Source organism: Carlito syrichta, unplaced genomic scaffold (assembly GCF_000164805.1).
Source record: "Carlito syrichta isolate Samal-C Ts95f unplaced genomic scaffold, Tarsius_syrichta-2.0.1 Scaffold288464, whole genome shotgun sequence".
In the NCBI taxonomy this organism is placed as follows: Eukaryota; Metazoa; Chordata; class Mammalia; order Primates; family Tarsiidae; genus Carlito; species Carlito syrichta.
Window position 1 is genome coordinate 269,475 of NW_007232560.1, and position 24,627 is coordinate 294,101.

A 24,627-nucleotide genomic window follows, 5' to 3' on the forward strand; every position below is an offset into this window, starting at 1 on the left:
TAATGAAGCAGTTTTCATAGAATATGAAGTTTAGGCTTATGGTTTTGCTATTAGATTGAGAGGGAGGGTATAAGGTTTAGATGTATTGCTGCGCTAATATTTTCCTGGCATTTTGAAGGGTGCTTATTGATATATCATACATGAAATCCAGAGAACTATTTCTATTCCAGCTTTTAACACCCACAGACATTTATGGTCTCCCTACTGTATTCAAGGCACTGTACTAAGAATGCTATAGGGGGATATAAAAACCCGCTAGATTTGGTCCTTTAGAGAGTAGGCGTTTATGGCCTTCTATAGGGAACATGTTAAAAAAAGTACTGTGAGATAGAAGAAGATTAATGTCTAAATGCAGAGGAGTTTTTAAGGAGGAAGGTCATATGTTCAGTTAAAAGGAATAAAAATGACTTTATGCAAGTATACTTTTGAACAGGACCTCAACATAGTGTAGTGTTGACAAGCAGAAATAGAATGATGGATGTATTGAAAGAACATGTGGTCGAACACAATATTGTGGACTAACGAGCAGTCTAGTTTGGCTGGAATGGAGGTTGGAACCTTTTGTGGTGGCTTTTGAATGCCAAGTTGAATACTTTGTACTTCATTTGGTATTGGATAGCATTTGTAGACTTTTGAACTTTCAGTTAAATGATTAAGCCTGTAGATTAAGAAGAAAGAGCCTGTTAGAAAGATGGATCTTTCTATAGTTGTAGGAGAGGTTGGAACAGAAGAAGAGGGAAGGAAGCCTGAACTTTAGAGTTAACCAATGAAGAAATGGAAAGCAGGGAAGTAATTGGAATGATATTGGAGTTGCAGCATACAAGTTGGCAGTAATTTTATGGTTAGGAAGAAAGAAAGGAATCAAAGTTGCTTTTGAAGTTTTGTGGACACTGGGAAGGATCCTGGTGCCATTAACAGCAAAGAGGAAGACTGCTGGGTATGGTGGCTCATGCCTGTAATTCCAGCACTTTGGGAGGCTGTGCTGAAGGATTACTTGAAGCCAGGAGTTGGAGACCAGCCTGGGGAACATAGTGAGACCTCATCTCTACAAAAGATTAAAACAAAAACAAAAACAAGTAAAAAGGAAGAGGAGTGTGTGTGCATCTTTGTGTGTTTTCAGGAGTAGTTGCTAATTTTTAGATTTAGATATATTCACCTTAAGGTGAAGATTCTTGGCAGATACTTGAGCAGGTACTGGAGCTTAGGAGGAATACTAGAGGGAAATTTTAGGAATCATCCTCATAGATGTTATAGTTTGGGCTGAGTTTATACTGATGTTTCTATTGTTAAGAATAGAGAAATGAGAACTTCTGAGGGAAAAGCCTATAGGAAATGCCTAGTTTTAGGATGACCTTTGAGTAAATTGCTTAATCTTTTCACCTTCATTAAAAAAAAAGTAGTATAGGAGAAATACCATTAGAAAGCAAAGTGAGAGAAAACTAAAGTCTAAAACAGTGTCTACTACGTAGTGAATGCTTAAAAAAATCTTTGGAGAAATATATATAATTAGGTTGATATATAGGATACTCTTAGGAGAATAACAGGCATATTGTGGAGAACTTTTAGTGCAGGAGTGGATGATGCCTATTCCCCCTTGCTTTTGGGGTCTTTGCTGAGACCAGATGAGAGGATAGATGTGAGAATATTTAGAACTTTTAAAATGTTCAAAATGTCCCCTTGCCTTCACCCTCTCCTCCTTTCCCTTTCCCCTCTTTTCCTTCTTCCTCCCTCCTCCTCTCTCCTTCATCTCCCCACCGCTTTCAGCATTTGATTAGTGCCTGACACTTTTGCTGTCCTTTTATCTGTTTTACTAGGGTGATGAAAGGTAAGCATGGTAAGAACTACAATTTTGGTTGAGTGCATCTCAGTATCAACTTTTGTATTCCCACCCTTTGTATGTTTGTCTTTCACCTGATTTAATTTTGGATGGATAGAGCATGTGATAGTGCTGTTTCTTCAGAAATACTCAAAAACTAAAACTTTTTTTGGATTTTGTAAGTATGTTACCTATGAAAAAGGAAACAGTATTTCTGCTCTTACCTAATTTGATTTGAGATAAATACATGTCATTCATGCATACACATATATTCTTGATATCTGCCTGAAATTTAAATATACTAAAAATACCTCACATACACACATACCTCAAGTTTAAGTGATACATAGTTGGTCTGAGGTACTACACTTATTTTACTTAGCCTAGTAGTTGGTTGTTCAAGTGAATTTATGAGTGACCAACTTTTGAACTCTATCATTGTAACATGGGAAACAAAGACCAAGTAAAGTCACTTAGTCTAGGGTGAATTGTCTTTACTTTCCTCTTCACTTTAAAAAGTTACCTTATTTTTTTTTAACCTTTAGCTCAGACTTAAGTCTTAGGAACTGTGTTTCATAAAAAAGAAATGTGGGAACTTTGGGAGATTTATATATTTCAGGAAATAATATACCACCCTAAAACTACCAATTTAGTTTTAGAAAAGACAAGTTTGTGTAAGAAAGTCTGATTAGCATTTTGGGAGGTATAGAAAACTTTAGAGATTTGTAGTGTGCTGAGGGACACAGAGTCCCAAGTGATTCAGATAACAAAAGATTTCCTGGCAATTGGATTTCTGCATGTGTGTTTCTTTATAAGAACTTGGTGCCTGTCAGTGATAGAATTAAAAAGAAGAGCATAGTGAAAAGTAAGTGTTCTGTTTGGAACTTCAATATAGTTTCCTTTTTAAGAAAGAAGTTTTTGGATGTTAGCACTATTTTAATTGTTTTCTACTGTAGTAGACAGTTTCCATTTAGGATTGTCAAATTAATTTTAAATAAATGGATAGTTAAATGAAGTTTCTTTTTTTTCCCCCCGATTATGTAGATTTCTACATTTTTCCCTGATCAGGCAAGAGGGGACTAAAAAACACAGAGGTCCTTCTGAGGTCCCTCCAGTGTGCTCCAGCAATATGCAGCATATATTTATAAAAACATTCATGTGATTCCAAATTTAAAAGTAGAATGATTTCTGCCACTTGTCCAACTTGTTTCTTTTATTGTTGATTCACTTAACATGTAGTCTTATCTTGGATGTTAAGATATTTTAGGTAAATAATAATTCTAAGAAAATGAAATAAAAGGACTCTGTCTACCTATAAGATTTCTCAACAAAAAGTTAGCAAATCTAGCTGGGAAGAAATGTCTTTACTTAATTTCTGGCTGTTGTTCCTTTTCCCCATTTTCCTTAAAACAGAGAAACCCCCCCCCCCCGAGAAAAAACTTGAAATGTTTTAGACTTTCTGAGAATCAGATCAACTACAAATATGCTTATAAACTGATTGTTGGATAATTGTAGTTTGTAGTCATAATCAAGAATTGACATGTTTGGCTTTATGTGTTTGAAGTTTCTGACCTTTTGACATGAAAGGAAATTAGTAATATTCAAGAAGTAAAGTTTTTTATTGAGATTAATATCTCTGTCTTGAACTGATTACCCATTTTAAAGCTCAGATTTTTTTTTTTTTTTTTTTTTGAGTTGGAGTCTCACTCTATCACCCAGACTGGAGTGCAATGGCCGCTCCCAGCCACCGCACCCTCAACCTGCTGGGCTTTGGCGATCCTTCCGTCTTAGCCTTCCAAGTAACTGGAACTACAGGCGTGCGCTACCGTGCCCGGCTAATTTTTGATTTATTGTAGAGATGAGGTCTTGCCAAGTTGCCCAGGCGGGTCTCGAACCCGCGGGCTCAGGCAATCCACTCACTTCAGCCTCCCAAAGGCACGGGATTACAGGCTGAGCCACTGAGCCTGGTTTAAAGCTCAGATTTTAACAGAAAGTACATAGATGTAAAAACTCAAGACTGAAAACAAATACATCTTTTATATATCAGTAAAAGTCTTACTTAAGTCTGGTGTTTATTATAAAATAGTAAATGTGTAATGCCTTATGCACCTCTGTTTTCATTTCATTGTAAGTTCACAAGGCGAAGGATATTCAGGAGAACCTTTTAATTATGAGATTTTGTCTAAAACACAACAGAAATTTAACAGTACATACTCAAAAATAGAAATTTGCTTAAAGTAGTCCTTAATTTTGTATTTGTTAGATGTGTAAACTTGCTCTGTGTTATAGCTCCATTGCTTTAAGTAATAAAGAATGTATCAGTTACATATTCAAAGTATGTTTCATATATTTTCACAACTAAATAAAATTCTAGCTGGAATTATAAAATTTTACTCTCATGTGTCATTGAATTGTCACTCTTCAAGGGACTTTTATTTTCCTTTTAGATTGAAAAACAAACCCTGAGTTCTTGAAAGTTAAATTTACTTGTCTATTGTAAAACTAAGACTAGGATTTTAGGGTAATGCAGTAGTGATCCTTTTTCTTCTTTCGCTAACACTAACAGTTTACAATTATATTTGCCCATTGTAATGAAAATTCAAGTTATTATTTTTAGTCTTATGCCTAGAGCTCTAAATAGAGTGGTTTTAGAAGAAAAGTAAAAATAATTCTTTTAAGAAGTTTCTGTCTTTTTTAAAAAACAAACTAAGGAGTCAAGAGTAATAAACTTTGATTATAGTAAGCTTATAAAAGTAGTCATAGTATAATTTTCTCATTGGCTATTATATATTATTATATAATTAAATAATATCAATGTAATAGGAATGTTTGTCATTTTTCTCTGAATGTTTCAAATTAGACTATAAGTATCTAAGGATAAATTTTGATAAAGTATCAAAAATATAAAAATATTTTACACCAATTACTTGGTGGACTTGTTTCCATGCCTGTAAGTTAATTCCAGTCTGTTTATAAGTATGCTTTTATTTTTGGTCAATCCATGAGACTTTATAGTTATAGAAAGATAGCATAGATGATGCTGTAGTTATAAGCCAGTTATTTGAGCAGATCATCTGACGGTAGGTAGAATATAAATTGATAGCAAGAAGACTGAAGGGTGTTCATGTTGAAATAGGAAATTAGAATAGCAGCCACTAGGCAATGTCATTCATTTTTCCTATTTCAGGCACAAACATTAAAGAGGAATAAAACATTTAATTTTCTCATAGGTTCCATGTGCTTTGTCCAGTCTTGGTTCTTTACTGTATACTATGTAGAGATTTGGTAAATTAATCATTTTCATTCATCCATCTTACTCTTGTTTTTCTACGTTAGGATGTTATTATAATAAGTGTTTGTATTTTGAGCAGCTAGACAATCCTGGAGTTGAGATGGGTAGAAATGGAAAAGCTTTACATATGAGATGGTTGGGTATGAGCTTATAGACCAAGTAATTGAAAACTTTTTGGAGACTGAGGTTAAACATAATTGAGTTAATTTCTATAAATAAAACTATGCAGAATAAAAAAAATTGAGTTAAAATTAGAATAGCTGATTGAAAATGAAACTTAAATGTTTAAATTACATGTAGGTATTTAAAACTTCTAGTAGTATGTTTTTCAATTGGCAATAGAAATTTCATGGTTGCTGTTTTTATTGTAATCTCTTATCTTTTTCCCCCTAGGTGGTATCATGGAAAACTTGACAGAACTATAGCAGAAGAACGCCTCAGGCAGGCAGGGAAGTCTGGCAGTTACCTTATAAGAGAGAGTGATCGGAGGCCAGGGTCCTTTGTACTTTCATTTCTTAGCCAGACAAACGTTGTGAACCATTTTAGGTAAGTCTTTATTGCTATTATGGGGCCACATAGTATAGCTATTTTGATGTTGTATTCACAGTATCCTTGTTGTCATAAAGGGGAATGATTCAATGGCGATTAAAAGTTGAGAAACTTGTTTTCCATCAAATGATTTAATCAGTGATTTGGAATAGATGCTATTGAATGTTTATTTTTTTAATTTTAGAATGATATTATTAGTAGGCATTGCTCTGCTAGTCCTCCAATATATTTATCACTTTTAAAGTATAAATAATTGCAAATAGTCTTTGAGTGGTAAAACTGAAATAAAGGAAATGTATGTACTTTTAGACTATGGAGTAAACAGAAAATACAGGATACGCTGTTGAAAAATATAGATTTTTGCCCTTTATTTTAGCTGCCTTTTTCTGAAACTCTTTGTAGACATTCATGTCAATGAAATAGTCATGTACATTTTCAAGAACATATATAAAATCTGCATTATAAGTATATATACATTTATTAGTCGATTTCATTTTTATGGGAGAAATTAAAAAATATATAGTACCTATATTGTTAACTGATAAAATGTTTGTATACCCTTGAATTTTAAATTTTTAAAATAGGCTTTAAGAGTACTGCCATACCATGTATAGTATATAAATTATTACTAAACTGTGTAAATGTTTCAAGAGATCTACAACCTGCTTTTAGCCAGAGAAAACATTAAAATTGCTAAATCACTCTTAAATATGGAAAGTGAGAGTGAATTTTCAAATATTCAATTGAATTATATAATTGAGAATTTTAAGTCTGATATGTAGTTCATATCCAATGCATATATATTTAGTGAAATAACCCCATGTAATTTGCCTATGATGAACATCTTAATAAGTGATATTTGAATATAAGGATATCATTAACAGGAAAGTGTATGGAAATTGTAGATTTAGAAATTCTTCATGAAAAATTGTTTGTAAAGATTTTTGTTACATAACATTTTTTCATATTCAAATAGGATTATTGCTATGTGTGGAGATTACTACATTGGTGGAAGACGTTTTTCCTCACTGTCAGACCTAATAGGTTATTACAGTCATGTTTCTTGTTTGCTTAAAGGAGAAAAATTACTTTATCCGGTTGCACCACCAGAGGCAAGTAAAACTTGAATAAACTATCTTTCAAATTTTTATCTTTTTACTTTAATAATGTGTTTAGTTCTTGTTCAGTTTATTAGGATGATTATCAAGAAGTATTTGTTGTATTAAATTTTAATTCCAGTTATGGTAATTATAACAAAACCAATGACTTAATTAAAAAATAAATTTTCTGTGATTTTGTATTTAAGTAACCAGATATTTTTAAATAATATTGTATGGTGATAGCCTAATATATACCTATGAATGAATGTATGAGGCGTAATTAATGATTTCATAGTACTACTTCTGAGTTGCTAGATTCTGAAATGCCTTCTGTATCATCTGAGGAAGTTAATGTATATGTTTTGTATAGTTTATTTAAAATTAAATTATCATTCATATTACCTGATAAAAACATATTGGCTATATTTTTTAAGTTATTTCCATAAAAACAACAAGAAAAACAAACATTTCTAAGCACTGAGTACTTAGAGTCTTGGTGAAAATTAATTTGAATGGTCTTATGGAGTTTATAATGTGCATTTTTATTGGCTTTAACTTTGTGTGGATATACCTTTTTTGACCTTGAGACAAAAAGACTATCTTTTTATGGTTTCTAGCCAGTGGAAGATAGAAGGCGTGTGCGAGCCATTCTACCATACACAAAAGTACCAGACACTGATGAAATAAGGTATTTTATAACATATTCTCACTTACAGGCGTTTGAAAGAGCTAGACTCTGAAGGTTTATTTGCTCTTGGACTAGGAAGATTTTGAATCTGAATAATATAGCATACAGCAAAGTAAAAGTCCCTTTGTGTTTCTGTACCCCTGGTGGCTCTGCTGTTCAGATTGTGGATTTGGATCATGGTGCCACAATGACAATGACAGGAAAAATAACTAAGCTTTTATTATACTGTCCCTAACTAAGTAAGGCGAGTTCTCTTATAATTTATATCCTATTTAAATTTTTATTACTGCATGACTTTTATGTCCCAGCTATAAATGATACTCAAATGATAATTAAACTTAAAATTTACATAATAGGTGCATAATTTTAAGCCTTAAGAATGTTTTAGAGCTATAGAACATGATAGTGCTTTGTCTTTTATTATTTCTATGTAATTTGATAACAAATTTTCAGTGTCTTTCTGTAAGGTGTTTAACTTTCCAGTAGAAACTATGTTTCTTACCAGGTTATTTCTGAGTAATTACTGACTCTAAATAAATAGTTTCTCATTGAAATCAATAGTAGCATTTAAAACGTCATGAAGACTTTAGTGGTACTAAAATTTTCTGGAAATATGATATTAAAAAACCAAAGATTCAGGTATCTGAGTCTCAATATAGGAATGATAAGAATCCTTTTTTTTTTTTTCCCTCCACTCTCACCCAGGCTGGAGTACTGTGGCAGGATAGCTCACCACAACCTCCAACTCCTGGTCTTAAGTGATCCTCCCACCTCTGAGAATCTGGGACTGCAGGTGCATGCCACCATGCCCAGCTAATTTTTTTTTTTACTTTTCTTTTGTAGAGACAGGGTCTTGCTTTGTTGCCCAGATTGGTCTCCAACTCCTGACCTCAAGTGATTCTCCTGCCTCTGCTTCCCAAAGTACTGGAGCCATGTGCCTGGTCCAGGAATTTCCTTTTTATGTGGTTGTCCTCAGGATGTTGATGAATTCTCCTTTTTTCTTATTGATAAATTGTGATCTAAGCTGGAAAGGCTTAGGAAAGAAAAAAATGCACATATTAAAGTAGAACAGTGATAAATAACAAAATCAGTAATTTTAGATAATTTTTAAAGTTTGTGTGGGAGCATCTAGGATAGTGGTTCTTAAAGTGTGTATGGAGGTCTTTGAGACCCATTCACAGGGTCCATGTATTAGTTAGTGTTCTCCAGAGGAGATTTTTTATGAGGAATTGGTTCACAAAGTTATGGAGGCTGAGAAGTCTCACAGTCTGCTGTCTGCAGACTGGAGACACAGAAAAGTCAGTGGTATGATTCAGTCCATGTCTAAAGGCCTAAGACCAGGGGAACCAATGATATAAATTCCAGTCTGAGGGCAGGAAAAGATAAGGTCAGATAACCTAGCTCAACTAGTAAGCCAGAAAATGGGGGTGAAGTTCTCATTTCTCCACCTTTTGTTCTATTCAGACTCTCAGTGAATTGGATGATGCCCATCCACGTTAAGGGTGACAGGATACTGTCCTCTGCTTCAAATACTAATCTCATCCAGAAGCACTCTCATAGACAAGCCCAGAATAACCTTTAATCTGGGAACTCTGTGGCCCAGTCAAGTTGACACATAAAATGAGCCATCGTAATTCATGAGATCAAAATTGTTTTCATAATAAGACATAATTTGCCCTTTTCCCTGTGAATTTTATAGTAATGCTGTAAAAGCAGTGGATGGTAAAACTGCTGGTGCCTTAGTAGAAATCAAGGCAGTGGCACTAAAGCATTCAGTGTTTTTCATTGCCACATAGTTGGAGTTGATCAAAGACAGTTTCACTTGGTAATGTTGATGAGGTAGTGAGAAATATTTATTAAATCTCAAGCCTTGACCACACATATTGTTACCATTCTGTGTGATGAAATAGAAAGTATGTATAAAACGTGTCTTCTGTGTACCAAGTTCAGTGTCACGAGGAGAAGCAAGTTGGGAGCTGAGCTAACTGATACTTTTGTGCACACTGTTTTTACTTAAGGGAATGACTGACAAGCAAACTGTGGTTATTTCGATGCTTTTTGAAAATAACAAAGCAAGACAGTTACTTCAAGAAAAATAGCTGACAGTGTTTGTTGCCAGTGATAAAGTTTGAGTTTTTGGGCAAGTATTGGAGTTCTAGAAATCCTATATTGATCATTAAGAGTTCGACAACTTCCCAAATAAGGCTTTTCTGATGTGATTGGCGGTGATAATATAGAATGGATGTTTTGGTATTATGTAATGTGTTAACTAGAAGATACACATAGATCAGTGAACCAATATTTTCTAAAACCAATGCAGGTGTTACAAAATTATACACAGGTGAAAGCTCCATTCAAAGTGCAAGATAAACCAGTGAATGTTATTGCAGTGCATACAGGAAGTTCTCTGATATGTAGTTTTAGATTCTGCATTATGGCTAACCTTCAGAAAAGTATTATTTGAGTTTTTGGTGTAATGTCATAGAATATTCTTAATTATCTGAACAGGCTATTAAAATATTAATTCCTTTCACAACTGCATATGTACGTGAAGCCAGATTTTCTTCATATACTTGAAGCAAAAAATTAGCAACAAATGGAATGAAGAAACATGTATTTCAGAAATTTTCAGTTAAGTCAGGCATTAAAAGATTTACAAAAATAAAAAAAATGATATTTTCACTAACCTTGTAAAAGTCATAATTACTTTTCATATTCTTTAATGAGCTATATTATTTTTAAAGGAATTAGTACATATTTAAAAACAATTATGTTTTAAACTCAAATATGGTTAATGTCAATAGATATAATCTATCTAAATAAAAGCCATTTAGAATATCAGGTTTTAAGAGTGTGAAGGGATCCTGAGAGACCAAAAAAATTTGAAAATTGCTGATCTAAGAAGATGAGAATTTAAACAAGAATTGGAATGTATAAATTTTAATATATAAACAAGAATTAGAATGATATAAATATATGACATATGAGTCTTTTTAAAAATTGGTACATACCTGTGAATTTTTTAAAGATAAAAACATCTTAAAACCAATGAGATTTAATGAAGCACTACAACCTTTTGGGGGGGGGGATGCAAAAATAATATAGAGTGACTCTTATGATTATGTTATTTATACTAATAAGGCATTTTATTTAAAAAAATTTTTGTTGTGTGCATCATTAAAAATAGTATAGCAATAGTAAGAATACTTGAAATTAAAAAGTATCTTTTAGGACTACTTTCGATCAAGAAATGAAATTTGCCATCTTTCATTTCTGTTTTAATTCTTGTCTATGAGTTCCCTCTTTTTACATACTCATCATGATTTTCTTCAGTGTGCTTATGTAAGTGGTTCTAGAAAGGAATAATTTATTTGGTTAAGTGACAATGTCTGCCTTATCCAGGCAGTGAAACATTGGCCATCATCAAGAAGGGTTGTATTTTATGATTACTCAAATACAAGTAAAATGTGTTCAAAGTTCCGTTTTCTAAAAAATGTCCAAGGAACAACTTGAGATAGTCTAGAGGAAACAAAGCTTTCAAAGCTATGAGAAGAGATTACTTCATAGCCTTTGGCTTGTGAATCTTAAGAGTGAAAGGAAAGTTGCTGAAAACATGACACATATGGTTATAGGTAATAGGGGAAAGGGTAGCATCTAACCAATCTTGAAATCTTAGGTGTTCAGAAGTTTTCTTTCAAGCCTGAAAGAAAATTCAAGGAATTACTGATGGTTTTATACAGCTGACATATATCAACATGTTGATCCCATGATTGTGTGGAGGTTGAGAATATCTAGGGTTCAATAAAAGGAAACTAAATTGTTTATATGTCCCCCTATTCTGAAATTGGTAACAGACAAAACATGCGTGTTATTCAATAATACATCCCGTGGTACCACTTTTGGAGAAAGAATGCTATACTCATGGGATGATGGGTTTCTGAGTGAATTAAATAAGCCCTAATAGTTTTGGGGTTTTTTTTTTGAGTTGGAATCTCACTCTGTTGCCTAGGCTGAAGTACAGTGCCGTGCTCATGGCTACCCCAGCATCAACCTGCTGGGCTCAGATGACCTTTCTGCCTCAGCCTTCCAAGTAGCCGGAACTGCAGGCGTGCGCTACCATACCCAGCTAGTTTTTAAATTTTTATTGTAGAGATGAGGTCTGGCGAAGTTGCCTAGGCTGGTCTCAAACCTGTGGGCTCAGGCAGTCCTCTCACCTTGACCTCCAAAGTGCTGGGATTATAGGCTTGAGCCACCGTGCCTGGCCAGCCCTAATTTTTTTTAATAAGAAAAATGTTAATTGACATAGACATCTGCTTGATAAAGCTAATTGTGCTTATCCAAAATAAACTTCCTGAAGTAACTGTGTCTTATGTATATGTAATGTACTAATTATACTTGCTTTCTGCTTTTGATTTTATAGCCTACCTACGTCTGAAAGAGCAATAACATTGAAACTTAAATTTTCAATTAAGTTTTCTAGGAGTTTTATCAAAAAGCCTGCAATGCATATATAATTAACTACTGTTAACAGAAATTCTAATTCAAATCTAACAGTAACTCAGTGATATAGTTAGTGTAGGTACTATTGTCAAACTCATGTTACTCTGGAGGAAATTAGAATTCAGATTATTAAGTGTCTTCTGAGTTTTACATGTAGATAATGCCAGAAGGAGTCAACAGTTTTAGGGTATTTTACTGTAATTCCTTGCATACACTTTTCAGTATCATATCTGTTTTGTGGTATATAGTTTCAAATTTCCATGTTTAAAATTTTTAATTTTAATTTCATAATTTTTATTTTCAGTTTCTTAAAAGGAGACATGTTCATTGTTCACAATGAATTAGAAGATGGGTGGATGTGGGTCACAAACCTAAGAACAGATGAACAAGGCCTTATTGTTGAAGACCTAGTAGAAGAGGTGGTAAGTTTTGTTTTTGTTTTTTTTCCTTAATTCCAGATTCTAAATATTTTGTAAAATTTAGAACCTCATTGATAATCAGGGAAAGTAGCTATAAATGCATTTATTTTATGAAAGACCTTAATTCATAAGTATAAGGAATTTTTAAATTAAAATCTATTCACTGTAAATGCTATTTATTTGTAGAGAAAAGAATCAAGCTAGCACATAAGTAGTTGTCAAATTCAGAAAGCTTTTGTAAGTTTCTATGAATTGAAAATTTATTAACATTTGTGCTTATTTTATCTTTTGCTCTCTTGTTCTTCCTCATAAATGAAGTTATGTCAAACTGATAAGTAATTGCAAATGGTTGCACATATATGGTTTCAGATTATTTATCTTCCAGATATTCATCTAATTTCCCAGTAACTTGGAACAAATTTAATTACATTATACATGGATTATACATGACTTTATATTTTAAATATGTCCCTTGTTGCCATCACGTACTACATTATTGTCTTATTATATGGTATAAATTTATTTTTAGATAAAGTTCAGCATTCAAGCAGTAATAGTACTTTAGAGACGGTACTCAGTATCACTGAAATATATCTGACATTATAATTTTGGAATTCTCCCTTTCCTTTTGGATTTGTGCAGTGAGATGGAATGACTTTCTGTTGTATTTTACAGGCTTCAAAACTATTATTTTAAAATTATGCCACAGACCTGTTAATATACTAAAAGCTATGCTCTAATGATTGTTCCAGGAGGACAGCATGGAGTATATTTTTCTCTGCTGTCTCTTACCTTTCTATTCTGGCAACCAGGTCGTGATGTATAGAAATAAAACATTACTGAGTAAAGATGGAAGGAGTTGAAGAAATGGTATTGATACATTCCACATTCATAATCCCATAGTTACTTAGTGGAAGAGCTTAGATTAGAACTCCTAATTCTTGGATTAACATTCTTTATTCTGCAGTAGGAGAGATATTTTTTCCATATAGGCAAGAAGTGTTCAGACTAAAACATTTTACTGTCTATATTTGTTTTTCTGTAAACATATTTATTAAAACCTTTTTTACTGCATTTCCCTCTCTCTGCTATACCACTGTCTTTCCAATCCTGATATTTTAAAGGAGCAGTTAGTATAGTTGAATTTTTTGAGCTTATAGAATTCTGGATCAAATTTAAAAAGATGAACTTTAATTACGATAAGTGAAATTTACCCAGTGAGTTCAGAAGAATAATAAATAGCCTATTCTAGACCAACATCAATACAAGAAATATAAGAACAAGTTAGCAACTCAGTATGAGTGAACGTGATGTGACTGTTAAGAATGAATAAAGTCATACTTTTGTAGTAATACTTTGAATTAACAGTAGAATAATTTCAAGATAGGGTTATAAATACTTTTTATTCCAATATTTAGAATAATTTTTCACAATGGACTTTATTGGGAGATAGTGGATTCCTAGTAGATTGAAAAACCATTTGGACATTGTCTAGATTGTGAAGATGTTTCAGGGATTCAGTTAGTGGTTGGATTTAAGGAATTTTCCTCTCTAACATTCTGACTGCTGCTCTCCAAACACATTTATACTTGTATGTCTTAGCTCTATAATGTATGTTTTGTGAGGGGAGGGATGTTTGTTTCTGATTCACTGAAGTGATACCATTGCCTATCACAGCATCTAGTATTAGTAGGTATTTAGTAAATAGTTGTTGAGTGATTGAATGTCTCTGTACCTATACTTTTTCCTCTTCCTTAACACGCTTACCTTGATAGACTGCCTTGTAAAAATTGATTTTTCTTTTTTAGTTCAGTTCACATGCTGCTCCTTTTTTCACAGAGGTTTTATGCCTTTCCAGAATCTCTTAGACTCAGTTGTTTCCTCCTGTGTTTCTGTAGCACTTTGTTGATTGTACATTCCATTACATTGTATAAAATTATTGTGTAAACCTCTTCTATAAGATTGACTTTTTTTGAACATTGGTAATGCAATTCATTTTTATAGTTTTTTTTTTTTTTTTTTTTTTTTTTTTAGCATAGTGTCTTGGATATATTAGGCATCCAGTGAGTGTTTGATTTTAGTCTGACTGGGTATTTAACGAGTGAGGATCAAATTGAGAGAATCAAATCCATGTTTAGTTAGACCATTTTTCTGCTCTTTCCTTCAGTATTTATTCAGTGAAAACTTAGTGCTAGGTACTGTGCTTGGATATGAGGACTGTCGTTCAACAGATATTCAGTGAGAATCATGTACCCAACATTTTGCTGGTGCTTGTGTTGGTGGGGAGCTTGAACGAGTGGCAAAGACCTTAAGATGCTGATAGTGGATGAGTAACTCTGTAGTGGGATGAGTAGCACTCATGCAGCTTAGAAAAAAGAGCATTAGAACAGAGAAAGTAGAGTTCAAAAGGTGATAAAAGAAGGATGTCTTTTATGTTAAAAATAAAGGTTGATACTTTTTAGAGGTTTAAAATGTCTCATTGAAAAGGTAACATTTGGGATAGCTCCTTCCTGTATAGGTTAAGTTTTATCTTAATGGGTAGAAAGCAAAAAGTAGAAAGAATATTCTAAGAACAAGCTACAATAATGGAAGTTTGGCAAACAGGTAGTTATGTGTGACCATGGTGTAGATCTAAAAAGAAATGATAGTCTGAGACAGGAAACGTGGATGAGTCCTGTGGTAAAGGACTTTTGGTGCAGTGTGAGGAATTTGTAGGCAATAGAGAGTTATGAAAGATTTGGTTTTAAAAACTTGTTTTTGTTCGGTTTGGTTTTCCTTAATGCAGGGCAAAGCTGCAGCTGAAACTGATGAATCCAGATTGGAGTGGTGGGGTGGGACATAGAGGTAATTATACTAGTTGGACTACTATAAAAGTTTAAGGAAATGGGGGAAGGGGGACTGATTTAGAGTCATAACAACTAGGAGAGAAGAGAGAGAATCATGCAAAGGTATTTCTTGAACAGAAACATCTTTTCTTGTATATACATAAATATGAAGGGCAGTGTGGAGATTTATTTGAAGATAAGATTTTAATGAATTTTAATAAAAGTAGATTAATAGTTAATTTCTATAAAAAACTGTCTTAATGTCTTCCCTTTAGGGCCGGGAAGAAGATCCACATGAAGGCAAAATGTGAGTTTGTATTAATTATTAAAAGGGAAAAAAATATCACAAATCTATTAACTAGAAAACTTTGACCAAAAATATTTTAGAAGAGTTTTTGGACTGTCTTAAAAATTTTTTTAATTTGGCTATGGGAAGTAATGTCCTAATGTTTTCTTAAGGATCTAGTGATAAAGTCTTATTTTAAAATAAAAGATAGCTTTTACCTAAATATAACTCTTGTCTCAGCAAACTGAAGACTTTCAATAAGCATTACACATACAACATTATGAATTTCATAGTTCCTCACTTTTTAAAAATTATTCTGGTGGCTCAGCCTGTACATCCCGCGCCTTTGGGAGGCTGAGATGAGTGGATTGCCTGAGCCCACGGGTTCGAGACCCCCCTGGGCAACTTGGCGAGACCTCATCTCTACAATAAATTAAAAAAAAAAAAAATTAGCCAGGCATGGTAGTGCGCGCCTGTAGTTCCAGCTACTTGGAAGGCTGAGGCGGAAGGATTGCCGGAGCCCAGCAGGTCGAGGCTGCGGTGGCTGGGAGCAGCCACTGCACTCCAGTCTGGGCGACAGAGTGAGACTCCAACTCAAATAAATAAATAAATAAATAAATAATTCAACATATTTCTTATTTCTTGATTATTTATGGTATTTCTTGTTTTTACAGGCACATCTTTTATGCATTTATGCTTTAGATTTGTTTTTTTGGTCATAGAAACTTTGCCCCAAGATAATGGTTCTTTACCATGTTAATAAGATTCTTCAAGGTCTTTCTTTTCCTAATCATTTCTGACTGATTTTATGCATATATTTTTTTAAAAGATCGTAACTATTGATTCAGTTCTATCTTATTCACATTATTTTAACAGACTGTTCATTTTCTGATATTTTTTCAGTAGAATGTTTCTCTTCTGTCTTCTAACTGTTCAAATATAAGAACACTAAGCTGAATACACTCCATTTGCAGTTAACCTATTTAATTTCTTTCTTTAATTGGAACATACAAAATATTTTCTGAGTTTACTTCTTAAAATTATTTTATGTAGCTACAAAATAGACCTTTTTAGTGAAACTGTACCTTGTTTATATTAGTTTGAAGTTTTTCTCCCACCTATTAGTAGGAGTTGCAAATTCTAATTCTTGGAAGAGTCAGATGATGATGTAAGCAAGTGAAGTGGGTTATGTATTCCCATTTTTCTTTAAACACTTATTTTCCTTCCCTCTTTGATAGAGATCAAGGTACATAGAACTATTTCTATACTGTCAAAAAGCAGCACTGTAAATGTGGGGCTAGATTGTAGCTGACATTCACTCTTGGTAAGGGAAGACTGTGTAAAGCAGAAAACTAGAAAGTGTTTGTTGGAAGGTGACAATTCTGTCTAGTTGATGTGTACAAGAATATGAGTCTGGTGTTTGTGAGACCCTCCTGATTTTCAAAAGAGACTACAAATCTAGATTTTTATTCCTATTTGAAATAGTAGCAGATTTTAAAAAATTAACCACGCATAGAGTGCCAGTAAACATTTAAAGATACATCCAGATTTCTCGCAGTGTAAAGAATAACTTCCACTATCCACTGAAAAGACTTTTATTTTTCTCTCTCTCTCTCTTTTTTTTGTTTGAGTTGGAGTCTCACTCTGTCGCCCAGGCTGCAGTGCAGTGGCACACTCACGGTCACCCCAGCGCTGACCTGCTGGGTTCTGGCAATCCTTCTGCCTCAGCCTTCCAAGTAGCAGGAACTACAGGCGTGTGTTACCATGCCCAGCTAATTTTTGATTTATCACAGAGATGAGGGCTCGCCAAATTCCCCGGGCTGGTCTCAAACCCATGGGGCCAGTCAATCCACTTGCCTCGGCCTCCCACAGTACTGGGATTACAGGCTGAGCCACTGAGCCTGGCCAATTTTTCTTATTTAATGCCATTGTCATTCTTCCATTTTCTTAACTTGATATAAATTCTTACCTACTCGGTATTTAGCATAAATTAAATTTGCATTGTTGGTTTATTTTATGTACGTGTTTACTCCCTTTAATTTCTTAAGGTAGGGACTATGGCAGTGAAAAGACATTTTAAATTCTCTAGTGTTTTTGGTAACATCTACGAGTGCCCTTTGAGAGTAAATAGATGGCATAACTTTAAGTTTGTTTCCATCTCTCTATTTCTATTCTGTAGAAACCAAGTTCTCTTGATTTTATCTCCTAAAATTTTTCTTGAATGTGTGCCTCTTCTCAATCTTAAATAACCATAATTATAGTTCAGGCCTTTTAAAGTCTCCTGCCAGGACTTAATATAGCAATAACCTCCATGTTTATTTCCCTTGACTCTCTAATTTCTTCAAATCCTTTTTCTCAGTCACCAGAATGATCTACCTAGATTGTATCACTTTTTCACCTAAAATCTGTCTGCCCACATGTATATGGAAAAAAATGCTCAAAATCAATAATCATCAAGGAAATGTAAATCAAAACTACAATGAGATATTGTCTCACTCAGTTAAAATGGCTTTTATATGAAAGACAGGGGCAGACATTAGTGAATACTGGTGATGATATGGAGAAAGGGGAAACCTTCGACAGAGTGTGATGGCTTTTGCCTGTTAATCTTAGCACTTTAGGAGGCCAAGGAGGGAAGATTGCTTGAGCCAGGAGTTTGAGACCAGCCTATGTAAGATAGAATTTGTCTCTACAAAAACACACATACACACACACACACACACACACAGTTAGCTAGGCATGATGGCACTCACCTATAGTTCGAGGTACTTGAGAGGCTAAAGTGGAAGGAACCCTGAGCCCAGAAGGACAAGGCTGCAGTGATCCTTGATTTTGCCACCACTATATTCCAGCTTGTACAACAGAAAAAGAAAGGGGAATCCTTGTATACTGTTTATAGGAATGCCCATTAGTATAGCTACTATGGAGAACAGTGTGAAGGTTACTGAAGAAACTAAAATTGAAACTACCCTATGATCCAGCAATCCTATTGTGGATATGTGTGCAAAAAAAAAAAAAAAAAAAAAAAAAAAGAAATTAATGTTTAAAAGAAATGTCTGCATTTGCCTGCACTATTCACAATAGCCTAGATAAGAAATTGACTTAAGTGTCCATCATTGGATGAATGAATAAAATGTGGTACATATTCACAATGGAATATTATTCAGCCATAAAAAAAGAAAGAAATCCTGTCATTTGCAGCAACATAGATGGAACTGGAGAACATTATGCTAAGTGAAATAAGCCACGTATAGAAACACAAATATCACATGTTATCACTTATATGTGGGAGCTAAAAATAAAAACTGAACTTGTGGAGGTAGAAAGTAGAATAATGGTTACCAGAGGCTGGGAAGGGTAAAGAGGAGAGGGGATAGATAAGGTGGGGATACAGAATGGGTACAAAAATACACTTTGATAGAATGAGTAAGACCTGGTATTTGGTAGCACAATGGATGACTGTGGTCAACAATTATTTATTATATATTTAAAAGTAACTAAGAGTGGAACTTATATGTTTCTAACACAGAGAAATGATAAATGCTTGCGGTGATGGATACTCCATTTACCCTGATGTGATCATCACACATATGCCTGTGTCAAAACATTACATGTATCCCTAATTATATATACCTATTATGTATCCAGAAAAAAAAATTAAATTAAAAAAAAAATCTATAAAACCTCAAGTAGTTTTCCACCATCTTTACCTTAGCAGAGTCTGAAAACATTTGTGCTCTGGCTCTGTGTCCTTTGCTACTCCTGTCACTTGTCATTTTTAGTTTTATACTCACCATTTTGTAAGTCTTTAAATGAATAATTCCGTTTTTGTTTTTTTTAAATATCTTGCTTAAGCTGCTTCCTGGACCAGAATTCTTCCATTCATACTTAAAGACTTAGCTCATTTATCACCATCCCCAGAAAATCTTCCTTTTTCTTTTCCCCCACACACTTGAAAGAATTGGCACCCTTCTCTGTTTTTCCCAAACAGCCTTCAGCAATAACCTACCACTGGGCTTACTATATTTTCTACATCGTTTTTATAGTTATACAGTATTTGTATTTTTTTTTCTAACTAGAGTGAGGACTTTTTAAGAGCAAGGACTCATCATGCAGACCATGTGCTTAAAGTATCTAAATTTTGTATAGGAATAAATGTCGTGAATGAATGAAACTCTAAGACTCTTCAGAAAATGATATTGCCACTTTGACTTCACACTGTTTTCTTATGCTAAAACTCTTACTCATCTCTAGCCCCCATCTGTTACTTTTTTACCCCTCTCTTTTTGAATTTTCTTTTTTTCTAGATATAAAAATCGAGGATTAGCCTTGGAGGTCAGGTCATCTAGTTCAGTCTTCCCTAGAGAACAGAAATTCTGCTCCAGCATTTGTGGCAAATGGTCATTTACCCTGCACTTGAATGCAGTATCAAACTTCATTCCTGTGTAAGGCAGTCTAGACTGTTTTTAGTTGTTTTATACAAGGGTTGGGGGAGGAGACCAAAAAAGCGGGAATTTATAAAAAGTATGTATTTATTCTTACATATTTGAGTTTAAGTCCCCTTCAAAGTACTCTCTTATTGATGCAGTGCACCTATTGAGATGCTTCTTTCACTGCTTAAAACAGTTTTTGAACTTGACACTTTTGATGTCTTTTGGTGCTTTTTCTGTTTTTTTTTTCCACCTCTTCCACATCAGCAAAATATTTCCCTTTGAAGACTTTTTTCATCTGGGGAAACAAAAAAAGTTGCTTGAGCAAGATCAGGTGAATAGGGAAGGTGGGACACAGGGGTCATGCCATTTTTGGTCAAAAACTGCTGAACATCCAGCACAGTGTGGGCAGATATGCTCATAAATCACCCATCATGAAATGGGCAAACCCATTGAAAGAATCTCCCCCCCAAAAATCACTGAAGTCGAATACTGACTGATACCAATTGGGTTCCTAGAACACTTAGCTAGAATGCCTGTACTACAAGGGACCTCCCTTCCAAAAAATAATTCTGATTCCTTTTGGGTCCCTCCTCATACTTGATATATGTTATTCATAATTTGCACTGGGAACATCAAGAAATCTGAAATAGTGACTTAAAATGGTTGGAATAGTGTTGAAAAGAGAGTTCAAAAGGTTGACCTTTCATTCATATGAAAAGCTATAAATTGTTTTAGTTTCATACTTTCTCCAGTAATAGCATGGATCATTTAAAACAGTATGAACAACCTCTAAACCTGTAGTATTAGGTTTTAGAGCATTTATATAGTTTAATCTTGTAATATATTTACTTGCTCTTTAATTCATTGTTAATAATTATAAACCTTAAGAAGATACCGCAAAGTGGTAGAGAGGAGATCTAGAATTGCCAGCTTTGCATTAAAATGTGTTAATCAAAGATAGGTAATAAGCCTTCAGGTAAATAGAAGGTGATTTTATGTACTTTGGAAACTAATAATTAATGTTTAAGCAGATATATCATTTTAATTGAAGATAAAACTTCGATTATGTATCTTGACTATAATGCCATTTATAATAATTTCTAAAAGCTTATTTTAAAAATACAGAATATAAAATACTTTAGCAATCTAGTTTGATAGGCTGTTAGCTCAAATACAACTTGGAATACTAAATCCTTCTTTTCTTTTAGTTCTTGATGTTGACATCTATTCATTCTTATCATCCAGTCATATTTTCTGACTTTCAGTATAGTATGCATTAACAACTTGATGTGATTTGAAGAGAGAACTTATCACGTGTTATAGGAAATTTTACTTTGAGAGAAATATGAGAAAAAATAATTTATTATTACTATTTTTTTCTGGGCAATTCTGGAGTGGACTCCACCTGTACTACCCTTCCTTCCCCCATCCCCAAAAGAAAAACAGACCTAAGTATGAAGTAAACATGTAACAGTTTGTCATTACCAGCATTAAAATTGCTGTTAGTTTTATATTGGTAATTAATATGAAAATTATAGTTTATACATGGTAGTTCCTAGTTTTCTATATTTTATTGAAAGTAAATGTGATATGTATATAAAATGTAGTACCAAAAGTAATGAGAATGAGATAATTTGATCAATCCCATTGCATTTATTTCATATCAGTTTGAATTAAACTTTCTGTGTTGGTTTAGTTTTGATCATGTGATAACAACAAAAAGGACTTTTGATTTATATATCTAATTTGTTCTTTTTTTAAGATGGTTCCATGGGAAGATTTCCAAACAAGAAGCTTATAATTTACTAATGACAGGTAATTATATATTCACTTGCCTTTTCTAACAAGGGGCCCGCCCTCCAAAAAATAATTCCGGTGAAAAAAAATTTGTCAGTTTTGAGCCTTTTATAGCTTCTTGCCATTTTTTTTTTTTTTTGGTTTCATCTCTTTCACATCAGCAAAATATTTCCCTTTGAAGACTTTTTTCATTTGGAGAAACAAAAAAAAGTTGCTTTGGGCGAAATCAGGTGAATAGGGAAGGTGGGGTACAGGGGTCTTGCCTTTTTTGGTTAGAGAAGAAAGAAGTAAACCTACCATTTATGCCTTAAGTTAATGTTTATTATATTGCAGTTTTTTCCCAATGCTAAGAAGCTGGTGCTTTTGTTATTTTTAGTTGAAACACACCTGTAGTAAAAAATTTAGCAAAGTGTGTTTTCTTCTTCTACCCAGGGCCCCTGTCTTTTTCCCCAGAAGTAACACCAGATGACAGTTTTTCTCTTCATGTTTCTAGAAGTTTTCTGTGTCTGTGTAAATCTCCCTTTCTCACCTCTACACATACAAATATCAGGGACATGCACCACACCTTTATCTGCAGATGAAAGTTTTCTTTATTCTTTTAATAGCCATATACTCTTCATTATACTATAATTGGCCAGTCACCTATGAAGGGATATCGTATTGTTTATGGTTTTTTGCCTTCCAGCTACAGCAGACATTCTTATATTTATCTTTAAATGTGTGTTAATTTTAATGTGACTACAGAGAAATGCAAAGTAAAAATTGATTTGTATTGTGGGTTTATTATTTAAAATAAAAACCATCCTGTCATTGTTTATTCTTGCTAAATACTTAAGACTGAATTAATTCAACTCCCAAAAATTCCTCAATAAACCACTTCTTATAAAGATTTGAGACAAGTTTAAGCTATAATGTGTAATTTAGAAGTTTTAGTTCTTTAAAAATGACCATTGTAGCCGGGCTCGGTGGCTCAGCTTGTAATCCCACACCTTTGGGAGGCTGAGGTGAGTGGTTTGCCTGAGCCCACGGGTTCGAGACCCGCCCGGGCAGCAAGACCTCATCTCTACAATAAATCAAAAAATCAGCCGGGCGTGGTAGCACATGCCTGTAATTCCAGCTACTTGGAAGGCTGAGGCGGAAGGATTGCCAGAGCCCAGCAGGTCGAAGCTGCGGTGACCGGGAGCGGCCATTGCACTCCAGTCTGGGCGACAGAGTGAGACTCCAACTGTTTGATAGTTTCTGTATTTGGTAAAATAGATTCTTATGATGAATACACTACTGATCATTAAATAAGTAATCTGTTTTAAGCTATATGGCATTGCATTTTAAATTAATACTTTGCTCTTTTGAAAGATGTGAGGGAGTTTTTGTAGTGCCTAATTTTATCATGGGAGAAGTAGGTTAAGTAGGTTCAAAAAATAAATTTAAAAACATATTAATACTATATGATCGTAAAAGAATATATACCAAACAAAAGTGACATTCTGTCACCTTTCAAAGTGGGACTAAGATATGCATTTTAGTGAATTTATTGATGTTTCTTTTTTGGAACTTGTACCACCAAATACTTGAGGTACTTATTCTTGTTTTAGGCATGTAAAGTTGAAAAAAAGCTAATCTTATTTACCTTATATTAGATTATATTTTCTGTGAATCATGTGCTCTTTTAAGACTCTAATAGGATTCTCTCCCTTGAAAAGTATATATATGTACATGCACAATTTCCCATGAAATTCCTATTTTATAGTCTAGAAGAAATTTAAAATTAGATAGTATCCTAAATTCTTATCACTAGGAATTCTTATCACTAAATTCTTATCACTAAGCTGATTTATTTTATCAGCTTAGAAACACTTTCATTTTAGCCTATATTAAATACTTATGTATTAAGCCTTGGAAATTCACTTTAAGGTTTATTTTTAATTCTTTGCATTAAAGTTACTTGATGCCTTAGCTAGATGATTGGAACTTTCAGTAATTTATGTAAAAATTACATCTGGTATTTTAAGTATTTATTGTGCTTTCCTAAAACAATCAAGTCTTGACTGTTTTCCATACCATTAGGACTTAAATGGAGAAAAGGCAAAGCATCTCGGTTTTAAGAGTTACTGTCTATTGAAGATATAAAAAATACTTGCCTAAAATTATGGGACAGAGTATTGGCTTATGTTTGTAATCACAGCCTTTTGGGAGGCTGAGGTAGTAGGGTTGCTTGAGGCTAAGAGTTTGGGACCAGCCTGAGCACATAGCAAGACCCAGCTCTAAAAAAAAGTTTTTTTTAAAATTTGCTGAGCATGGTGGCACATCCCTGCATTTGTGTCTGTAGTCCAGATACTAGGTAGGCTGAGGTGGGAAGATGCTTGAGCCCAACAGTTGGAGGTTGTGTTAAGCTATGAATGTACCACTGCACTCCAGCCAGACAGAGCAAAAACCTGTCTCTAGTAAATAGTAAAATTAAAAAATAAAACGAAAATATGTTATATATGATAATTTGCTTCAATATGTCTTTTGGGGATCATACCTATTAAGTAAAATATAGTGCATGTATATAGATTGTGATAACGTACACAGATATTTCAGTTGTTTTAAATCCATTCTTATATTACAATCATTACTTTTTAATGTTTTCTTTAAGAGACAGAGTTTTGCTATTTGCCCAGACTGGTCTTGAACTCTTGGACTCAAGCTATCTTCCTGCCTTGGTCTCCCATAGTACTGGGATTACAGGCGTGAGCCACCGTGCCTGGCACAGTCATTACTTTTTAATGGGTATTTGAATACACCTGGTAAAGTGCAGAATATGCATAATCAAAATTGTCCTTAAGTTTTTAGAAACTACTTACTGAGCGGATTTATAAACAGAATGTAGCAATTTTAGCCAGTGCCCCCTAGCAGTGCTTAAGTTATTCCTTCTAAGTTATG

The 24,627-nt window shown here is 33.8% G+C and overlaps 1 protein-coding gene across 2 annotated transcripts in view; it reads left to right on the forward strand.

Moving 5' to 3' along the window:
* RASA1 (RAS p21 protein activator 1) overlaps window positions 1–24,627 on the forward strand; it is a 111,013-nt gene that overhangs the window by 42,903 nt on the left and 43,483 nt on the right. Inside the window, exons 1-7 of one of the 2 annotated variants that reach the window (XM_021710344.1) lie at window positions 5,052–5,088; window positions 5,498–5,654; window positions 6,634–6,769; window positions 7,375–7,445; window positions 12,250–12,367; window positions 15,465–15,496; window positions 21,671–21,723. In XM_021710344.1, coding sequence (XP_021566019.1) covers window positions 5,052–5,088; window positions 5,498–5,654; window positions 6,634–6,769; window positions 7,375–7,445; window positions 12,250–12,367; window positions 15,465–15,496; window positions 21,671–21,723 — 604 coding nt within the window. Of the gene's footprint in view, window positions 1–5,051; window positions 5,089–5,497; window positions 5,655–6,633; window positions 6,770–7,374; window positions 7,446–12,249; window positions 12,368–15,464; window positions 15,497–21,670; window positions 21,724–24,627 lie in introns of those variants that run through there. The other variant, XM_021710343.1, reaches the window with a different exon arrangement.